Source organism: Geotrypetes seraphini, chromosome 16 (genome assembly GCF_902459505.1).
Source record: "Geotrypetes seraphini chromosome 16, aGeoSer1.1, whole genome shotgun sequence".
In the NCBI taxonomy this organism is placed as follows: Eukaryota; Metazoa; Chordata; class Amphibia; order Gymnophiona; family Dermophiidae; genus Geotrypetes; species Geotrypetes seraphini.
This window is the reverse complement of record NC_047099.1, coordinates 35,552,577-35,572,243: the sequence shown is the minus strand read 5'-3', so window position 1 is coordinate 35,572,243 and position 19,667 is coordinate 35,552,577. Positions and strand designations below refer to the sequence as shown.

General features: G+C 41.5%; 1 protein-coding gene across 1 annotated transcript in view; it reads right to left on the bottom strand.

The window, feature by feature from the left end:
• LOC117350292 (vigilin-like) overlaps positions 1–19,667 on the bottom strand; it is a 70,444-nt gene that overhangs the window by 4,860 nt on the left and 45,917 nt on the right. Inside the window, exons 14-25 of the mRNA XM_033924527.1 lie at positions 19,446–19,559; positions 18,802–18,888; positions 18,530–18,661; positions 14,122–14,340; positions 12,715–12,936; positions 10,938–11,156; positions 8,651–8,789; positions 4,602–4,729; positions 4,306–4,410; positions 2,397–2,531; positions 808–951; positions 536–715 (exon numbers count right to left, since the gene is read on the bottom strand). Of these exons, the coding sequence (XP_033780418.1) occupies positions 536–715; positions 808–951; positions 2,397–2,531; positions 4,306–4,410; positions 4,602–4,729; positions 8,651–8,789; positions 10,938–11,156; positions 12,715–12,936; positions 14,122–14,340; positions 18,530–18,661; positions 18,802–18,888; positions 19,446–19,559 (1,824 nt within the window). The remainder of the gene's footprint in view (positions 1–535; positions 716–807; positions 952–2,396; positions 2,532–4,305; positions 4,411–4,601; positions 4,730–8,650; positions 8,790–10,937; positions 11,157–12,714; positions 12,937–14,121; positions 14,341–18,529; positions 18,662–18,801; positions 18,889–19,445; positions 19,560–19,667) is intronic.

Genomic DNA, 19,667 nt, shown 5'->3' with positions numbered 1-19,667 from the left:
ATAACATCTTGGATTTTGGCACCAGGCAGACAGCATACCTTTCATGACATGTCTGGTCTGCAGATGGATCACCAACTACTACTACCTTACGCCTCCTAGTGTTCACGGATCCAGTCATTTTGGGGATTTCAAGCTTTGGTCCTTCCTCTCCTTGGGATGCTCTCATTTCCTCCACTTCCAGGACAGCATACCGGTTCTTCAGTTCAAGGGCAGGGGGAGTTACCAGTTCCGTAATCTGAGTCCAGCTGTCTTCCCTCAGCACAGTCTCTTCTTCCCCCACTGCTGGAAATCTTTGACACCTCATGAACCATTTCATTCTCGCAGACGCTTCTCGGTCTTGTCACCTCCTCTCTCGGTTCCTTTGCTTCCTTCATGAGAGATTCAAGCTGAAGACAGCTTGCACATGAAACCACTTCCACTGCCTGGGTAACATTTTCTGTCTGCCCAGAGACAGAAGTTGTAACCTGAGCAGCAGCTTTGGTGATACGATGTTTACCAGCCTTACTGAACTTAGTACATGCAACAAGCCCCTTACCCTAAATTCCTCCATTAGCTTGCGAATGGCCTTGCCGCGACCCCCAATGATGCGAGCGTGGACTCGGTGGTCTAACTTGACATCCTCACTGACCATTTCCTCTAGGTCGGCCACAATCTTCATGATAGAATCTCTGGCAGCCTCAGCATTCTTCTCATATCCTGTGATGGTGATGAGATCCTTATAAGAAGAATGAGAACAAGGAAACATCAAGTGAACATTTTGTATGCCCTACTAGTCACTGGACTATAGCAACTAAAGCTGCCACCTACCTGGCTTTCATCTCCTTTGTCTGGGAACTGGATGTTGACATCGTGCAACTTGCGAATCTGGGAGATCACAGCACCCTTCTTCCCAATTATCTTGGGATGGTACTTTGGATCCACAGACAAAGTTAGCTTGAATCCTCTTAAGGCCTAGGGAGAGTAAGGAAGATTTAAAAAAAAGGGTTAGCACACATCATGAGTGAGGCAAGGAAAGGATATCGCAGATCAAGAGTAATCTCTCAGCTCACTTTTTATATCACCAATATTTGTTGTGACTTTTGGTATGTCACGGGCTCATAAGATACCCACTTATGGGTAGGTACTCACTGTAATTTTGCCTCACAGCATCCTGATTTAGAGCATTATATAAAAAAATTAAAATAATTAACCAAAAACAAAAGAATCAGCTGTAATGTGGGGAATGCTAGCATCACCCTATCAATTCCTGTCCTATGATATTTATGTCCCACTCTAATCTAGACCAGAGTGGTGATTGATCCAGGCAAGTTTAAATTATCGAAGTCCTGTTGTGTTTTTTCTTACGACTTTTACTTGCTCTTTTTTTTTTTAGAACGAAGAGGAGCTAAAATTTCACTAAGTGACCACTGTTGGGTTTGTTTGTTTTAAATGCGAAGAAAAGTTATTAGAGCTAAGTAACAGCTGGTTGGGTTTTTTTTTTAACTACTAAGGAAAAGTACTTGACTAGAAAATCTCTGTGAAGAAAAGAGGGGAGAGCCGCGACCTATCAGGAGAAGAGGAAGAAAAAACTGACAGGCTGAGGGGCTATGAATGTAGGGACTCCGGCACATGCCCAGTAAGCTTTAAAAGCTTACCTAGCTAGGGGAGAGCTCCGGCGCTCAGGCTCAGTCAGAGGTCTTCACCTGCATATCCCGTTTGTCTACGGCGAAATACATATATACACACACTTTTTTTTCTTGTGTGTGTGTGTGTGTGTGTGAGAGAGAGAGAGAGAGAGAGGGGAGAGCTTTGATTTATCAGGGGAGGAACCTTGGATGGCAGGAGATCCTGCACATGCCCAGTAAATCAAAAGCTTACTGTAGCAAGGAGAGAGCTCCAACACCCAGGATCAGTCTAGGACTTCATTAATAAGTGTGCCTGCATCTTCTCTGCTTACCTATGGATAAAGCAAAGTTGCTTATCTGTAATGAGGGTTTTACTGTAGATCGCAGGAGAATGCAGCCACACTTCCCCTCCTCCAGCAACACTCAGAAGGGAACTAAAGAAAGGTTGAGTTGTAACCAGTGCTCAAGGGAAACAAAAGGCACACAGGATCTGTCACATAACATCACCAGTTAGTGTGGCTGCCTTGAAATAGGCAACTTCAATGTCTCAGCCCTAAAAGGACGTGCATCTTAATGTCCACTCTAGTGTGCAATGTTATAACAGTTGTGCTATTTGCGTAGCAAAATTAAACAACTAAAATCCCTTTGAGTGGCGATGTTTATGTGACTCCTGGCTGCTCAGTTATGAATCTTATGCGGCTTTTTCCTTCAGCTAGTATTGCACAGTGACTGTCCAACCGTTCTGCTATTTCACAAACACTTTAGGATCTCTCCCAGTTTCCCCTTCCTCACTCGATCTTCCTGCTCTGCTTGCAGCTCCTTCACCCTCTCTGCCAGTCCAAGTCTGGCCCGCTCCACGTTCTGTGCCAGTCCAGTGATCTTGATTACATCAGACTGCTGCTCTGGCTGTGGTACAGAGATGTTCACCTGCAAAAGGCAAGGAGAGATGCTTACACACTGCTGTTTTTTTATAAATCTTTATTGATTTTAAATTTTTCATCAAGTGTACAGAAAATCAGTCAAATAATATATAATTCCACTTGAAATTCTACAATTCTCACACAAAAGAGTTTCATCCCCTCCCACCCCCCATAAAACATATTTTATAAATAACATATCCCATAATATAATAACTATCGTTTCAACAAATTGCAATTGCATAAACGACCAAATCTGACCTTTTAATGAACAAAAAATACAACCCTTTGGACAATGTTGTTGCCAATAATGTCCAATCTAGAATCCAGTCTATAATTGTCTAACACTCTTAATCCCTCGGGGAGAATGTTTGAACTTAGAAAGATATAAAATAAAAGTTATTTGAATAATGGACATCAGTATGACCCCTTGGCATGCAAACGAGGGATTGTGGGCTCGGGCAGTACAGGTGATCAGCACCAGACATAAGTCTAAATAAGAACTGCCCCATACATCATTTAGTCCAGGGATCTCAAAGTCCCTCCTTGAGGGCCGCAATCCAGTCGGGTTTTCAGGATTTCCCCAATGAATATGCATTGAAAACAGTGCATGCACATAGATCTCATGCATATTCATTGAGGAAATCCTGAAAGCCCAACTGGATTGCAGCCCTCAAGGAGGGACTTTGAGACCCCTGATTTAAGTCCTATTTGATATTATCAATCTAATCAAAATCCCATTTGAATCAAAATCAAAACATTCACCACCGGGGGGGAGGGGAGGGGGAGACTAGGACCTTCTACATAACACTTTGCACCACTGTAACTGAGATGCCAGGCCTGCTGTGGCCCTGATCTGTTGTGTGGACCTTAAACCAAGTCATCCTACTTCTCTGTTCTTCAGGTTACCAATTATTTGGTAGTAAGACTGTACTTTTTCCCTGCTCCCCAGATCAGATATATTCTAGCACTGCAATCTAGTACAGACTCCCACCTTGAAGGTGGCTCTGTGCTTGTATTATGCTGAGAATGTGTCAGGGTAGGGGCCCCAAAGCTATGGCTTTGACAGTTGTGTATATTGGGTTGCAAGGACATTTTGAAAAAGTGGACATCTGGGGATTCTCCCTCTTATTGGGGGTAGAGAATGAGTGTTCATGAATTGATGGGATGGGAAGCCCGGGAGGCTCAGGGCACTTATAAAGAGAAGTGCTTTCTCAGCATATGGGACCCTTATCTGCATACTCTTCCACACCATCTGCATAGCCGGACTTTAAACCAGTTGTAATCCTACCATAGCGGTCTAGCTTCAATGATTATCATATTATCTTTCTCGCATTCACACCCAAGGGGGATATTGGAGTGAGGGTGGTAGGGGGATTAGAGGGGGTGAGGGGTCTGGAAGGGGGGATAGATACATTTTGATTTTTGTTGCTCTGATCTGTTGGTGGGGAAGGGGGGTAAAAAAACAAAACAACAAAAAAGGGTAAGGGTCTCAGGCTGGGGCAAGTCATAATTCAGAACAGTCCTCTAGCTCCTGAGGTTTACTATTGGGTTTTTCAGTGTGTTTTGCAATGGTTAATTTTGTTGGCGTACTTAGCTGATTGTTAAAACCTTACGGCATGGGAGAGGGGAAAGGTTGTACATGACACAAATGTAGGTAGTGATATCTTTATTGTATTTTTCTTGTGTTGTCATCAATAAAAATTGTTTCAAATTAAGCTGAATGTGTAGCACTTTCAGAACAAATAGGACAGTAAACACCGAATGCTACTGCCATACTATACCTCATATTCCTCCATCATCTTGCGAATGCCAGCTCCTTTCTGTCCAATGATGTAACGGTGAAGGTCAAAAGGGACATCCACACTGACAGTGATTGGGACAAGTGCCTGAGAGAAAGAGCAGGATTGGCCATTTACATGAATGCATAGGGAGAAACAAGCTGCCAGCAATGATCAGGGTTAGGCTATCAGTCCATGCAGGATCTATACAAGTTTTTCAAGCAGAGATCCATTAAATATACTGTTGCAGGATTTAAAGTCATACTGGCAGAGAAGTCTCCTCATTTCCCCCAACCTACCAGCAGTGCTGCACGGGCTCCTTCACACTTCTCCTTTCGCCCTGAGATATGAATGATGTCGCACTTCCGGGGTGTTTGCTCAGGCTCCAGGTTGATGTCACCATTCTCCTGAAGGTGCACTTCTGAACCTTTTGGGAAAGACATGCAATTGAGAGAATTAAAGGGTCTGTTACTAACCAGTCTATAGACAACATCCCTGTAAGTGATCATTTGCAGGCAGTGCATGCAACTCTCTCTCATGCATAGTCATTGTGGATATCTTGAAAACTCAACCACTGGGGGTCCTCCAAACATGTTTGGACTATGGAAAGATTAGGTTCTTACTTTAGTAATCTTCTTTCTTGTAAATCCACACACTATTCCTGAACAAATGGGTAGTCAATCTCATCAATCCCATCTTGCAAGATCTCTTGTAGGATGCTTCATTTAAATATTTTTGATCTTCCCCTCTTACCTCAGGACCCTCCTTGTGACCCTGAGCAAGAGAGTGTGGCGTAGTACTTAGAGCCAACTACTCATAACAACTCCACTGTAATTTACTACCTCCACAGTGCCATTGTTTAGAAGCCTAAAACTTAAATGGACTACTGATCCAATCAGTCCAAACATCCAGAAACTTCCAAAGCCTATATCAAGCTTACTGGAACCTAGAGGTCTAGAAACCACTTTTGGCAAGAAAAAGGGGACATTGCACAGTCATGCTTGAATACATAATCTGAAGAAAGGGATCTCTGCAGGACAAAGCCTGAAGGTCAGACACTCTGCAGACCAAGGTAATGGCTAGAGAATGATGTGGGAAAAAATCTGTCCTGTCCTGTTTGGTAAAAGTATGTACAGATGACCAGGTAGCTGCTTTGCAAATATCCTGGATTGGAATGGACCTCAAGTTTGCAATTGAAGCCGCTGCAGCTCGTAATCTATGGGCCCCAATTGAACCAGGGGGCTGGAGATGAGCTCTTGTGTAGCAAAAATGGATGCAATGTGCTCTCTCTTAGTTGCAGGTTGGCCAAAAGTAGGTGGATTGTAGGACATGAATAACTGAGAGGATTGCCCGAGATCAGAAGTTGTTTTGAGGTAAAAAAGCAGTGCTCTTCTGCAATCCAAGGAATGAAGTGTTTCCTCTGCCTCAGAGGTGTGTGGAGATGGAAAAAAGGAAGGCAAAAAAAAAAAAAATGTCGTTGCCAGCGTATGTCCCATGGCATAAAAAATATGGAACAAAAAATATTTGAATTTACAGACTTATGACTTATTTACATTATGTTTACAATAACTGTAAATGATAACGGTGAATAATACAAAACTTTTGCTAAAATAATTACGATTGGAACCAGCGTAACATAAAATTTATTACGATAGGAAAAGGTTAAACCTTAGCTTCCAAATTTCAAACCATTCCACAAGCTTTGTTAGGTCCTTCCTCATGCATTCCACACCATTGGGGGTGTCTACTCTACTGCAGATTTTGGTATCATCTGCAAAGAGGCAAATCTTGCCAGTTAGCCTTGCAGCAATATCGCTTACAAAAATGTTTAAAAGAACAGGCCCAAGAACCGAACCTTGAGGCACACCACTTGTAAAATCTCTTTACTCAGAGCAATCTACACTGACCACTACCTTCTGTTGCCTTCCACTCAATCAGTTCTTGACCCAGTCCATCATTTTGGGGCCCATATTGAGGGCATTCAGTCTCTTTATTAGATACCTAAACTAAACTAAACTAAACTAAGCCTTAAGTTTATATACCGCATCATCTCCACGGAAGCGGAGCTCGACACGGATACCTGTGTGGAACACTGTCAAAGGCTTTGCTAAAATCGAAATACATCACATCTAGTGCTCTCCCAATTCTCTGGTCACCCAAAGAAATGAATCAGATTTGTCCGACAAGACCTGTGTCTAGTGAATCCATGTGGCCTTGGGTCCTGTAATCCACTAGATTCTAGAAACTAAACTATTCTCTGTTTTAAGTGTTTCCATTAATTTAATTACCACAGAAGTCTGACTTACCAGCCTGTGGTTCTCTACTTCTTCCTTACTTCCACTTTTGTGGAGAGGGACCACGTCTGCCCTTCTCCAGTCCTCCAGTACCACTCCTGACTTTAGAACAGCATTGAAAAGGTCAGCCAGCAGAGCCGCTAGAACTTTCCTAAGTTCCCTCAGTACCCTCGGATGTACACCATCCAGCCCCATTGCTTTATCCACAATTAGTTTAGCAAGCTCCTCAAAAACACAAACCTCTGAAAATCGATCAGGGTCTACCACACCTTCAGCCCTATTTGCTTTTGTTTTCTGTGGTCCTTCAACTGTGAACACAGAAGAGAAATATTTATTAAGCAATTCAGCCTCATCTTTAATCAGCTTCTACATATTCCTCCCCTTCACCTTTTAATCTCACAATGCCACTTTTGCACTTCCTACTATCACTAATATATCTAAAAACCTGTTTTAGTGTCTGCTACTTTTTCTTCCATTTGCATCTTTGCTTTCCTGACTACTTGACCAGCCTCTCTTAACTTTTCCAGATATTTTTGCTCGTCTTCTTTCTGCAATCTTTTGTAGTTTATGAAAGCTAATCTCTTCTACCTTACCTTCTCAGCTACTACTTTTGAGAACCAAAGTGGCCTTCTTTTCCTCTTACTTTTACTTACAAAATAGTTTGTTGCCATTACAATAGCACCTTTCAGTTTTGCTGTTTTCCTACTTCTTCCAAATGTTCCCATCCAGACAATTCCTTGATATAATCCCCCATATGAACAAAGTTTTATTTTTTTTAAGCTTAGAATCTTCACTTTTGAATGAGCCCTCTATACACCTGTCTTAATATTAAACCATACCAGCAATGATCACTGGATGCCAAATGATCACCCACTATATCATCAGAAACACTTTCCCTGTTTGTAAGTATGGCTCCATCCCTCATGGGTTCCATTACAAATTGCTGTTAACAGTTCCAGATTGCATCAGGATCAGCCTCTCAGCAAACGTGACATTCACAGCCAACCTCAGGTCGTTCCCCTTTAAGGACACACATAAAACTGTTGCTTGGTCATCTTTTCATATCTTAAGAACATAAGAAGAACCTTATTGAATCAGACCAATGGTCCATCTAGCCCAGTAGCTCATCTCCATAGTGGCCAATCCAAGTCACTTGTCACTGGCAAAAACCCAACAGTAGCAACATTCCATGTTACCGATCAAGGGCAAGCAATGGCATTCCCCAAGTCTGTCTCAATAACAGACAATAGACTGTTCCTCCAGGATATTGTCCAAACCTTTCTTAAAACCAGCTATGTTAGCCGCTCTTCCTCCTTGGCACCACGTTCCAGAGCTTACCTATTCTCCAAGTGAAAAAATATTTCCTCCAATTGGTTTTAAAATATTTCCCCATTTTACATTTTCACTAGGCACTACTGTTTGGACACATCACAGTTGAAAAATATTTCTGGACAAATCATCTTACATAATCTCTTCACATAACTACACCTTTCATCAATCCTCTACCCAATTTCCTCCCAGATGGAAATTTTTCCTGGACATTCCAAGTAACCCTCAGCTTTGAAATCAGCCAGTTCTGTGGGTGCATCTCCCCTGCTTTTCCACAGAGAAAGTGATATGGCTTTACCTGTAATAGGGAAGGGAATGCAACCAGTTACAAACCCCTCTGATGAAACATTCAGCTACATTATAAACAGAGAGCTCTTTTACCGGAAGTTAGCAAGGAAAATCCAGCACATGCTTAAAGATTCCCAGGGGAGAGGTTTTACTGGGATTTCAGGGAGTATATATATGATCTGGGAACCTCCAGCTATCACCCAGCTAATCTCCCTCCTCACTGTTGATTGAAATCCTTTTCCTTAATTAGCCTGCAGATATCCAATTAATTTATGCAATGTCATTGTTACCGGTGACATGTCAGCAGATCAGAGTCGATGCACTGAAACAGACTTAAAAATGGCATGCCATTCGACATCATCATGCACACATATGCCTCCGAGAGAGAAACAGGGGCTATATTCAGGCAGCATTTCGGCCTGGCTGAAGCCTCTCACCTGGGTTGTCCTCGCGCTCAGGGAACTTGATCTGTACATCGTAGTCTCGGGTGATCTGTTGCACTTTGCAGCCCTTCACCCCCATGACAGCCCGGTGGAACTTTTGCAGGATCACACACTCCACCACTACCTGAGCCTCCTAGGGCAAAGACAGCAAGCAAAAGGTCAACTGCATGCCACAACCAAGGCTCCAATACTGGTTCTGTCATTGATCCTATGTAATCTTAAGACAGTCATTTTAGGTTAATTTTATGAAGTATTCTCTTCATATAAAGCAGGTTTTACACACGAGAAATGGTTGTTCTAAAACTGTAGACGTGTATACACATGTGTAAGTATGCATACTAACAAGTGAACCTATATTTTTGTATGGGTGCATGTAGGTGGGAGTTGAGGTACACTCATATGTTATAATACACGCATACCTGAATTGACTACATAGTCATTAGTAGCAGTGTGGAAGCTCTCAATAAATAACCCTACCTGCACAGAGTACATGAAGAAGCTGCATGTACCTCTGAGCTGGTACAACTTCAGGCAAGAGCAAAGTGGAAATGTCCAATCAGATTGGTGCACAAAAAAGTGTCTTTCAACTCATCTGATAAATCCAATGTTCTTTATTAATCCAAATTAGCTCATACATCCAAAGCAACTCAACGACTCGACATGATCATGTTTCGGCCACCCGGCCTGCATCAGGAGTCTTTGGGTATCAAATAGTCTCAAATGGTCTAAAGCAAAACGAACAAACCGTTGCTCCGAATCTGTAACACCACAGAATAACACAGCTTTGCAGTGTTAAAATTTCCTTCACTGCAAAGCTGTGTTATTCTGTGGTGTTACAGATTCGGAGCAACGGTTTGTTCGTTTTGCTTTAGACCATTTGAGACTATTTGATACCCAAAGACTCCTAAGACTCCTGATGCAGGCCTGGTGGCCGAAACATGATCATGTCGAGTCGTTGAGTTGCTTTGGATGTATGAGCTAATTTGGATTAATAAAGACCATTGGATTTATCAGATGAGTTGAAAGACACTTTTTTGTGCACCTATCTGATTGGACATTTCCACTTTGCTCTTGCCTGTTTGATTTTGTGGAATTGCTTCCCCTGTTTTATTGTGCTGGTACAACTTCATGCAGGAGCATGTGTGCGTTACTTAGGATTATCCTAACAGCCTGTTTTTTTAAAAGGCACACGCTTTTATAGAATACTATCTAACGGCAAAAATAAATCTTTAACCCGAGAAAATTCAACAATAAATCAAAACACTCTTAGGAAAATGTACCCCCCTCAAAAAAATTAATTAAAGACTCAACTCACTTTCCCACAAAACATCCATTCTAACAAGTTCATCCTACTTCAATAAATAGAACCAATCTTATCAAAACTTCAAAGGTGTCACTCCAAGCTCAGTTAACCTCTCAATGCTAGTATACAGGTCCTGGACCTGATGGGCCGCCGCGTGAGCGGACTGCTGGGCATGATGGACCTCAAGTCTGACCCAGCAGAGGCACGGCTTATGTTCTTATGAGTTGTACGCACCAACCTCCGCATTAGTTTTGAACAACTATCTAGGGTTTTTTTTATTACTTATTTTACTTTTTAGACTTTAAAGTGTATTATATAAATAGAAATATATAAATATTCAAGAAATCAAGCTTTGAAACCCTAAACCCCGTATTTAGCTTTATCTATCTTGTTTCATTAGGTAACCGTTTGCAGAGTTTAAAGCTTAAATTCTTCATCTATGCAGATGACATCACTATTGTTATCCCGCTAAGCTCTCTTACATCTGAGTTTATAAATTCCCCGTCAATCATTCTAAGTCAGGTTGAACTCTGGATGTCTGCTTTTAGACTAAAATTAAATACAGAAAAGACCAAATTCTTTTTAGCAGCCCCTAATGATAAAATCAAGGAAACTATGATACATGTGAATGGGATGAATTATAATATTGAACAATTTCTAAAAATACTATGAGTAACCTTGGATAAACGTCTTACATTAGAAAAGCATTCTGATTTAATGTTTAAGAAAAGTATTTCAGTGCTTTGGAAACTCCGTACTATTAAAAAATATTTTGACGTCTACTAGTCCAATCCTCTATCCTGAGTATTCTCGACTATTGCAATATTATTTATGTAAGCGCTCCCAATAAAATTATTAGAAAATTATGGGTGGCCCAGAACATGTAAAGTGTGTTATTGAGAGATACCACAAAACTATTTTGTTTTTTTTGTGTATACACAGATCTTGTTACTTCAGAACAGCAGCACACATGCTTACCAGGTCCTCGATAATCTCCTGAATGCGCCGCTTGGCAGCCTCAACACAATCCTTGGCTCCCTTTAGCGTGACCTTGTCACTTTGCACACCAGTTCTGGGGAAGCTGACAGTGACCCCACCATATTCTTCAGCAATCTCTCGCAAGACCTGGCCTCTCCGGGCTACAAAGTGTCGATGGTGCTTGGGTTCCACAATCATTGCGTCCTCTATCACGTTGTCCTGTGATATAGGGAAGGAGACTGTTGCGGCTCATTTTTATTTTTAAAGATGCACGCTGAAGATCTAGCATAGCTCAAAGTTTATTCAATATAGGGCAAGTGTCTGTGCTTACTACATACACTGTTGAAAAACAGCATACAAAATGCAGTTTTGTTCTTTACAAGCATCAGAGACAGAAAAGGCTGTGCTGTTTTAAACATTAAGTTTATATAAGCAGCTAATTAGAGTACTAGTTAGCATAAATATACTAATCTATCACAGAACAGTTTTATTGGCCCCCACATTAGTCAGATTGCTATTTTGATTGTAGCAGTTTTCCAGGTCTTGCCGCGTCCGAGTCGAACAAAAAATGGTAGTGCTCCCTTATGTCCAAGGAGTAACAGATCACATAGGGAAACTCTTTAAGAAAAATAACATCAAAACAGCCTACAATACACCACAGAAACTTGCCTCCCCACTCATGCATGTGAAAGACCGGTTACCTCTGCTCCAAACCTCTAGTGCAGGGGTAGGGAACTCCGGTCCTCGAGAGCCCTATTCCAGTCGGGTTTTCAGGATTTCCCCAACGAATAGGCATTGAAAGCAGTGCATGCAACTAGATCTCATGCATATTCATGGAGGAAATGCTGAAAACCTGACTAGAATACGGCTCTCGAGGACCGGAGTTCCCTACCCCTGCTCTAGTGTATATGAAATTCCATGCAATTGTGGGCAATCTTACATTGGTGAAACTGGATGCACTGTAGAGCACAGGCTGAAAGAGCACAAGAGACACAAGCTATGCAACACAGAAAAATCAGCTGTAGCCGTCCAGGGCAGGCATACTGGTCATACAATTAGATTTGAAAACACAAAAGTCCTGGAGAAAGAAGATCGCTGGTGGCCGAGAAGAATCAAAAAGGCAATAGAAATTGCAAGACATCCCAATAACTTTAATGCAGATAAAGGGCTCTCCATAAACAAAGCATGGAAACCTTTCATCCAAAAGAAACTTTATCCTCCATTTCAAAACTTTCCCGCCAAAATTCAAATTCAAGACCAACAGACTTCACTGTTCTTAATCAGGTCAGCCCAACAAACTTTCCTGCCAAAAATTCAAATTTCTTGACCCACAGACTGCCCTGTTCTCAATCAGGTCCACAGACCCACTCTATATATATATATATATATATATATATATATATATATATATATATATATATATATATATATATATATATATATATATATATATATATATAAAGACACACTGCACATCAGGAAAATTTGTGGTATTTCAAGTGATGTATTAAGTTAATTTGTTATTACTTTCTGAACACTTGATGTAAATATAAAATGAACAAAGAATATAAAATATAAATAAATAAATAAAGACACACTGCAGACCTCACAACATACCCTGAAGAAAGCCACAGCATGATAGCTGAAACATTGGTTCTTTCTACACAGACGCGGCAAGACTTGGAAAACTGCTACAATCATGATGCCATCCATGGAGGCCTAAGAGAACGGCTTGCTATTCCTTCATCCCAGAAGCTATTTATGAGAGAAGCTTTACCAGATTCTTAATCAGTATCTCTAGCTCCTTCTGTGCCTGCTTCACTGCCTCCTCCTTTCCCACAATGGTGATGAGCTCCTGGTCCTTGTCTTCTGCAGTTGGGAAGATGATACGTGCACCGGTCCGGTCCCGCACCTTGCGAATATTACTGCCACCTCGGCCAATAAGGAACTTATGGTATTCGGGCTTGGCGTGGAGCTCTACTGAGCAACTGCTGACTTGCTGTGGGAAGAAGCATCTGTCAGCGCACAACATAATGGCAAATTTTTTTTTTAAAAAAAGATCTTGGTGACAAAATCTCATCACAGGCTCCGCCTTCTTTAAAAAAAAAAATAGAAAAAAGAAATAAGGCCTTTTGGTTACGGGTGAGGCATTAGCCAACAGCAGGTCTATATGCAGTCACCTTATAGTTTAGATATCCACTATGGCTGGGGCCCTGGCTTGCTACAATTTGGCCACTGTTGCCTCCTTTCACTTTGTAATAAGGTGCCTGTGTGCAGACCAAAAAGAAGCCTCTGTTCTATTTACAAAATAAGATTCCAGAACCAGACAACAGTGCATAAATTTATACATGCTCTAAAAAGCTTAAATGTATGCATATACCTGAGTATAGAAACATAGAAAATGACGGCAGAAAAGGGCCAAGGCCCATCAAGTCTGCCCACTCTATTGACCCTTCTCCTTGATTTTGCTCACCACCCCCTGCCCTTACCTCATTAGAGATCCCACATGAATATCCCATTTATTTTTGAAATCTGACACGCTGTTGGCCTCAATCACCTGCCGTGGGAGTTCATTCCAATGATCGACCACCCTCTCAGTGAAGAAATACTTTCTGGAGTCACCATGAAATTTCCCTCCCCTGATGTACATTATAATTCCACCTTTGCTCCACCCAAACTACATCTTTGGGAAGGTCAATTTACAGATCAAATAAGAGTACAGTACTCCCCCGATATTCACGGTGGTTCCGTTCCAGGAACCCCCGCAAATCTTGAAAAACCGCAAATACGGTTTTCAGCGGGGGAGACAGGAGAGAGCAGCCGGAGCGCCGGCGAGTGAAGGAAATTACTTGCGGTATACTCCAACCACCTCTTCCTGCACTAAAGTCGGGCCTCACCAATCAGGAGCTGCGTGTCATCTTGATATAGGGACACTGGATCATCTGTTATTCTATTGTCCTTTAATACTCAAGTTCTGGACGTCGATATGGGGACAGATTAATGCTATACTTGAGGCATCGATTCCTTTGACATATGAGGCAGTCATATATGGGACGATGTTCAAAGTCCAATTACATCACAGTCCAGGACATTTAATTAACCATTTAGAACAAGCAGATGAAAGCAGCTATTTAATGACCCCCTCCATATAAGTACCATAAGGGATGAGCAAACCCAGTTGTACCTTCTCTTCTGCCAGCTGCAGCAGTTGCCTCCTGGCCTTCTCCACCTCCTCAGCAGGACCCCGGATGGTGACCTTGTCACTACCAGAGCCCTCAGATGGGAAGTGGATGTGCACCCCACCGCACTCCTCCATGATGGAACGCACCAAGCGTCCCTTGGCTCCGATCAACGAGTTATGTAGCTTGGCTGGGATACAAACTTCTGCCTCCCTTATGTTTGCCTAAATTTTAATAAATGAAAGGTTTAAAAAAAACAACACATTTTTCTCCATATCTTTCATTTTATTGCCAGAATTGCATTAATTTATTTCAGCTGTGCAAATATTTTCCTGAGATATGATATTGCACTTTACCTGTCATGGGGGTTTCTCCACAGATGTCAAGATAAGAGAGGGGACATCATTTGACCGTGCCAAACTAGATCAGTTTTCTCAGACCTCAAGGAAAACAAGGTTTTTCTGAGCAAGTATGGACATTCTTTGGCAGCCAATTGGTCTCATGAAATACCTCAATCTTGAATTTTATTCATTTCTATTGTCTGGGGAAAATGAAAGGGACCGGGTGCAATGTTCCCCCCTAAGGGCTAAGTTGACATGAGCAAAAATTTGTTTTTTTTGATACATAATTCCCCAGAGTATATATAATACCATTATTTCTTTCTTTTTGGATTTATTAACTGCCTTTATGAAGAATGATTCACCCAAGATGGTGTATAGCAGTTTTTTCTTTTTAAATCAGGTACTCTTAAGTATTTTCCCTACCTGTCCTGGCAGGCCTGCAATCTAACTATGGTACCTGGGACAATGGAGGTTAAGTATCTTGCCCAGGATCACAAGGAGCAGTGCTGGGACTAAACCTGCAACCTCAGAGTGCTGATGGAGCAGCTCTAACCACCAGGCCACTCCAAAATTGCTAAGCTGGTAGATAGTTCTGGCAAAGTGTAACAGCAGAGGCTACTGCTGCAGCGTAGCCCAGCTGGCTGCTAGCACGAAGCAATTCAAGAGTCTCCCCCAGCACAGTAAAGCTGCTACCGAAGGTATCCCAAGAAGGTGGAGACACAGAGCAGCCCAAGAAACTGGTGTTACAGTGCAACCTAAAAAGGCTGCTGTCAGAATGCAGCCATCATAGTGTAGTCCAGGGGTGTCCAACCTTTTGGCTTCCCTGGGCCACATTGGCCAAAAAAAATGTTTCTGGGGGCCGCACAAAATGCGCAAACGCTGCAGCAAGACAGAGGAGGGAGCCAGCAAGACGGTAAACATCCAGGGGCAGCAGAGGACAACACTGCATCGCCCTTGACCGGGGCCGCACAAAATACTTCATGGGGCCGCATGCGGCCCTTGGGCCACAGGTTGGACACCCCTGGTGTAGTCCAAGAGGTTGTCACCTCCGTGCATCTCAAGTCATCGCAAGCGCAATGGAGGTCTAAAAGACCAGTGCCAGCATGCAGCCTGAAAGGCCGATACCACAGCACAGCATAAAGGCTACAATCCTAAGTTGAGCAAGAATTACCCAAAGTTCAGTAAATGCCGAGAAACAAGAGACATTACAGCCAACGTTAGATGGATATTGGAGAAAAGCAAAGAATACCAAAAGCCCCTATACTTTTGCTTCATTGACTACAGCAAAGCTATTGACTGTGTAGATCACGATAAACTGTGAGGAACTTGTAGCACAAATGGGAATACCCAAACACATAACTCGGCTGATAAAAAGTCTCCATGAAAATCAAGAAGCTGCAGTGAGAACTGACTATGGCATTGATTGGTTTCCAATAAAACATGCATTGATGCAAGGATGCATCTTGTCATCTTAACCTATTCAAACTTTATGGTGAAGCCATCTTCAGAAAAGCAAATTTGGATGAAGAGAGTGTTGGTTTCAAAGTTGGTGGCCGAAATATAAACAACCTGTGCTCTGAAGATGATACAACGCAAAGAAGACATGCTGTATCTACTGAGAAAAGTCAACGCTGAAAATCATAAGGAGAAAATTAAGTTCTTACATGCTAATTTTCTTTTAGTCCCTCCAGACTGGCACAGACAGATGGGTTATACTCTTCTGCCAGCAGGTAGAGACTGTGCAGTCCCTCCTAAAATTAGTCTGATGAATAGCCAAGCAGGAACTCGGAACTATAAGCTTTTGCCAAATTCAGGAATTTATGCAACTTGATTTCGTTGAACAATGAAGAGTGCAAAACCAAGCAGAATAGACAACCAGAATGAACCCCACAGTTCGCCAGCTACACCAGTCGAACCAGATGTCGCTGCTTTACAATCACTACTTATACTATCCAGAAAAAGAAGAAAAATCACCGGATTGCAGTCCCGAGAAAATAAACGACTCTTCACATAAGCACGTGCAAAAAACACAGGGTGGATTCTGTGCCAGTCTGAAGGGACTAAAAGTAAGAAAATTAGCCAGGTAAGAACCTAATTTATCCTTCTTTATTGTCCCTCCAGACCAGCACAGATGGATGAAAAAGCGAATTGGCCTTCCCTAGCAGCCATACTTCAGCATTGCTTCTAGTCTTTGACATTCTTACTTCTTAGTTTTTACCCTAAAATGTGACAACTCTGTTTTCAATTGTCTATTTATCAATTAGAGAATGACACGATGACAAAATTCATCACCATTCCCGTCCCTGCGGATAACTGCGGTAAACAATCTTCATGTCATTCTTTAAGGAGAGAGGGAAGAATCAGAGTATGAATGGCCACAGCCACTGACCCTCAACCTTTGCTTTGAAGAATGCTGGTGTAGAAGGACTGAGGCTGAAATAGAAACTAAAAAATGAAATGGGATTATTTCCCGCGGTTATCCGTGGGGACGGGAACGGTGATGAATTTTGTCACCGTGTCATTCTCTATTATCAATAAACTAGCCTTCTGCTTTGCAGCAGTACTAGTACTGTTATTATTCTAATAACAAAATTATTGTCAATAACAACTTCAAAGAATAGCTATTTAGTATCCAATCAATATTAAAACCACATTACCACATTGTTATGATTTTTTTTTTAAAGAAGATAATATACTAGAGACCAACCCCTTCCCCCCAAGAAACATGGTGACATCTTTCACAAAATGTGAAAACATTGTGTACTGTATATTTTGAGGTATTTTATGAGGCTAGCATGCTCAGAAAACCATTTTTTTCTTAGCTCTGAAAGCATCAATAGTCTTGGTACGGTTGGAAGACATAACCTCTCTGGTGGCCCAACTTATCCTGTTTGCCCAAGGAAAAAGTGTTTGCAAGGATTTTTTAAGATTAGGTTCTCACCTGGATAATCTTTTTTTTTTTTTTTTTAATTTATCAAATTTTAAACATTATAATTTTTACAAATAATAAAGAAGAAAGGAATTTTACAGAAACAAAAAGAAAAATAATGTAACCTCCAAAAGGTTATCTCGATAATTCCCTCCAGTCCACATAATTTGAGAGAGAACAAAACAGGCATTAAATGAAACAGAAACATTTAAACATAATCATGATCAAAGAAGATCAAACATAATGGTGTTTTAATACAAAAGAAACTCCAAATATTAATTATGTGGTGAGAGAAGAGCTCGCTTCATGATGTTGTAAAAATTGAATAGAGTCCCAATAAACAATCATTTTCCTTAAATTTAATCAAGCATTTACAGGGAAACTTTAAATAGAATGTGGCACCCAAAGCTAGCACCCTAGATTTCAAAACCAAAGGATTTTCTTCTTAATTGGTTGCTTGGGCCATATCTGGAAATATCAATACATTATCTCCACAAAATTTAGTTTGTTTATTTTGAAAGTAAGCTTTCATTATTAAGGATTTATCTCTCTCTCTTGTACACGTTATAAGAAGTGTAGATCTAGTTTGGATTATGTCCTGTGAGTCCTCTAAGAAACCAGTTAAATCAAAATCAGTCTGTTCCAACTGATCTATACCCGGTTCTATGGAAACTTTTTTCCTCTGAGGAATGCAATATAAATTTGTTAGAGGCACATTTTCTACGTCAGCCATCCCTAAAACTTCCTTAAAATATTTCTTAACCAATATTTCTGGAGATAACAAATGAGTTTTAGGGAAATTGACTAGGCGTAGATTTTTTGCTCTCTGCAAGTTCTCCATTTTTTCAAATTTCATATGAGTGATATGAAAATCCTTAACAGCTGTTAAGGAGACTGCTTGCAGTGTAAGCATTTGGGACTCTGTCACCTGGATAATCTTCTTTCTGTTAATCTACTATGGATTCTGTACGTGTAGTGATCAATCCATTCCCACGAACTGGATCCGGAGTAGATGTAACAGAAAGTCTATTATCCATCAATTCCTAGAGATAAGTTATGTGATCTTGAGCCCAAAGTCCTAGAAGTATGCCTTTGGGCCAGGATCCTCAACTGGCAGGTTGTGCCCTTTTTACCAGCACGTACCAGTTCACGCTGAATGGAGAGAATTCGATCGCGGGCTGCCTCACAATTGCTCTTCTTGCCGGTGATGACAATCACTTCAGAGTTGCTGTTCTCTGTGGGGAGGTCAATCTTGGTGTTGGTTTCTTCACGAATCTGGTGAGAAAAAAGGTAGCGAAGGGCAGGTGGTACCGCCCCGTAAGAGAGACGGATCACCTCTGAGGAAAGTGGAAAGTGCTTAAAATCCTCAGACTGGGATGTGTAAGCTAAATGAATTAAAATGAATCCAGACTCACTTTCTTAATGTTTGTGCCACCTTTCCCGATGATGTTTTTATGGAACTGCTTGAAAATCGGCACAGGAATGGAGAAGCTGTTCTCAATCTAGAAGGATACACCAATAGCCCCCCAACCCCCCCCAAAGAACAAGACTTCATTAACTAAATGAAACATTTCTATGTATTTCTAGCATGTATGTGGGAGCTCCATAAAATTCAGATAGTCACCTGGCAACCAAAAGTACAGGCATTATTACATTACATATTTCTATTCCGCCATTACCTTTCGGTTCAAAGAGGATTACAAAAAGAGTTATGGAAGAAGGGATTACGACGTTAGATCAGAGAAGGTTTCCAAGAGAGGGAAAAGTAGGATCTGGGGTTAGGGAGGGGATGGTAAGAGGGGGGTTAAGCTTTATCATGGTATTAAGCTTTATTAAGGGATTTCTTGAAGAGTATAGTTTTTATTTCCTTTCTGAACATCTTGTAGTCTGGGGTTGTTGTCAATAGGTTGGAGACTTGGTTGTCTATCTTCGCTGCCTGAGTGGCCAGTAGTCCGTTGTATAGTTTTTTCCGTTTTACTTCTTTGATTGGGGGATAAGTGAATGGGGTGTGTGTTTTTCTATTATCTGCATTCCATGCCCTCTGCCCCACTTTACTTACCAGCTCCATGATGACTTTCTGCAGAAACTTAGCACACTTCTCCACCTCATTCTTTGGGCCCCGCAACTGCACAATATCACTCTTCTGTGAGGGGTCTGGAAAATTGATGATGACCTGACAGAAGGGAACAGCAGTTTAAGAGACTGGGCCTGGCCTAGATTTCTCACCTCCTCCATTTAAATCCAGACTATAAAAGCAGGTCAACTGGTAATTGTATAACAA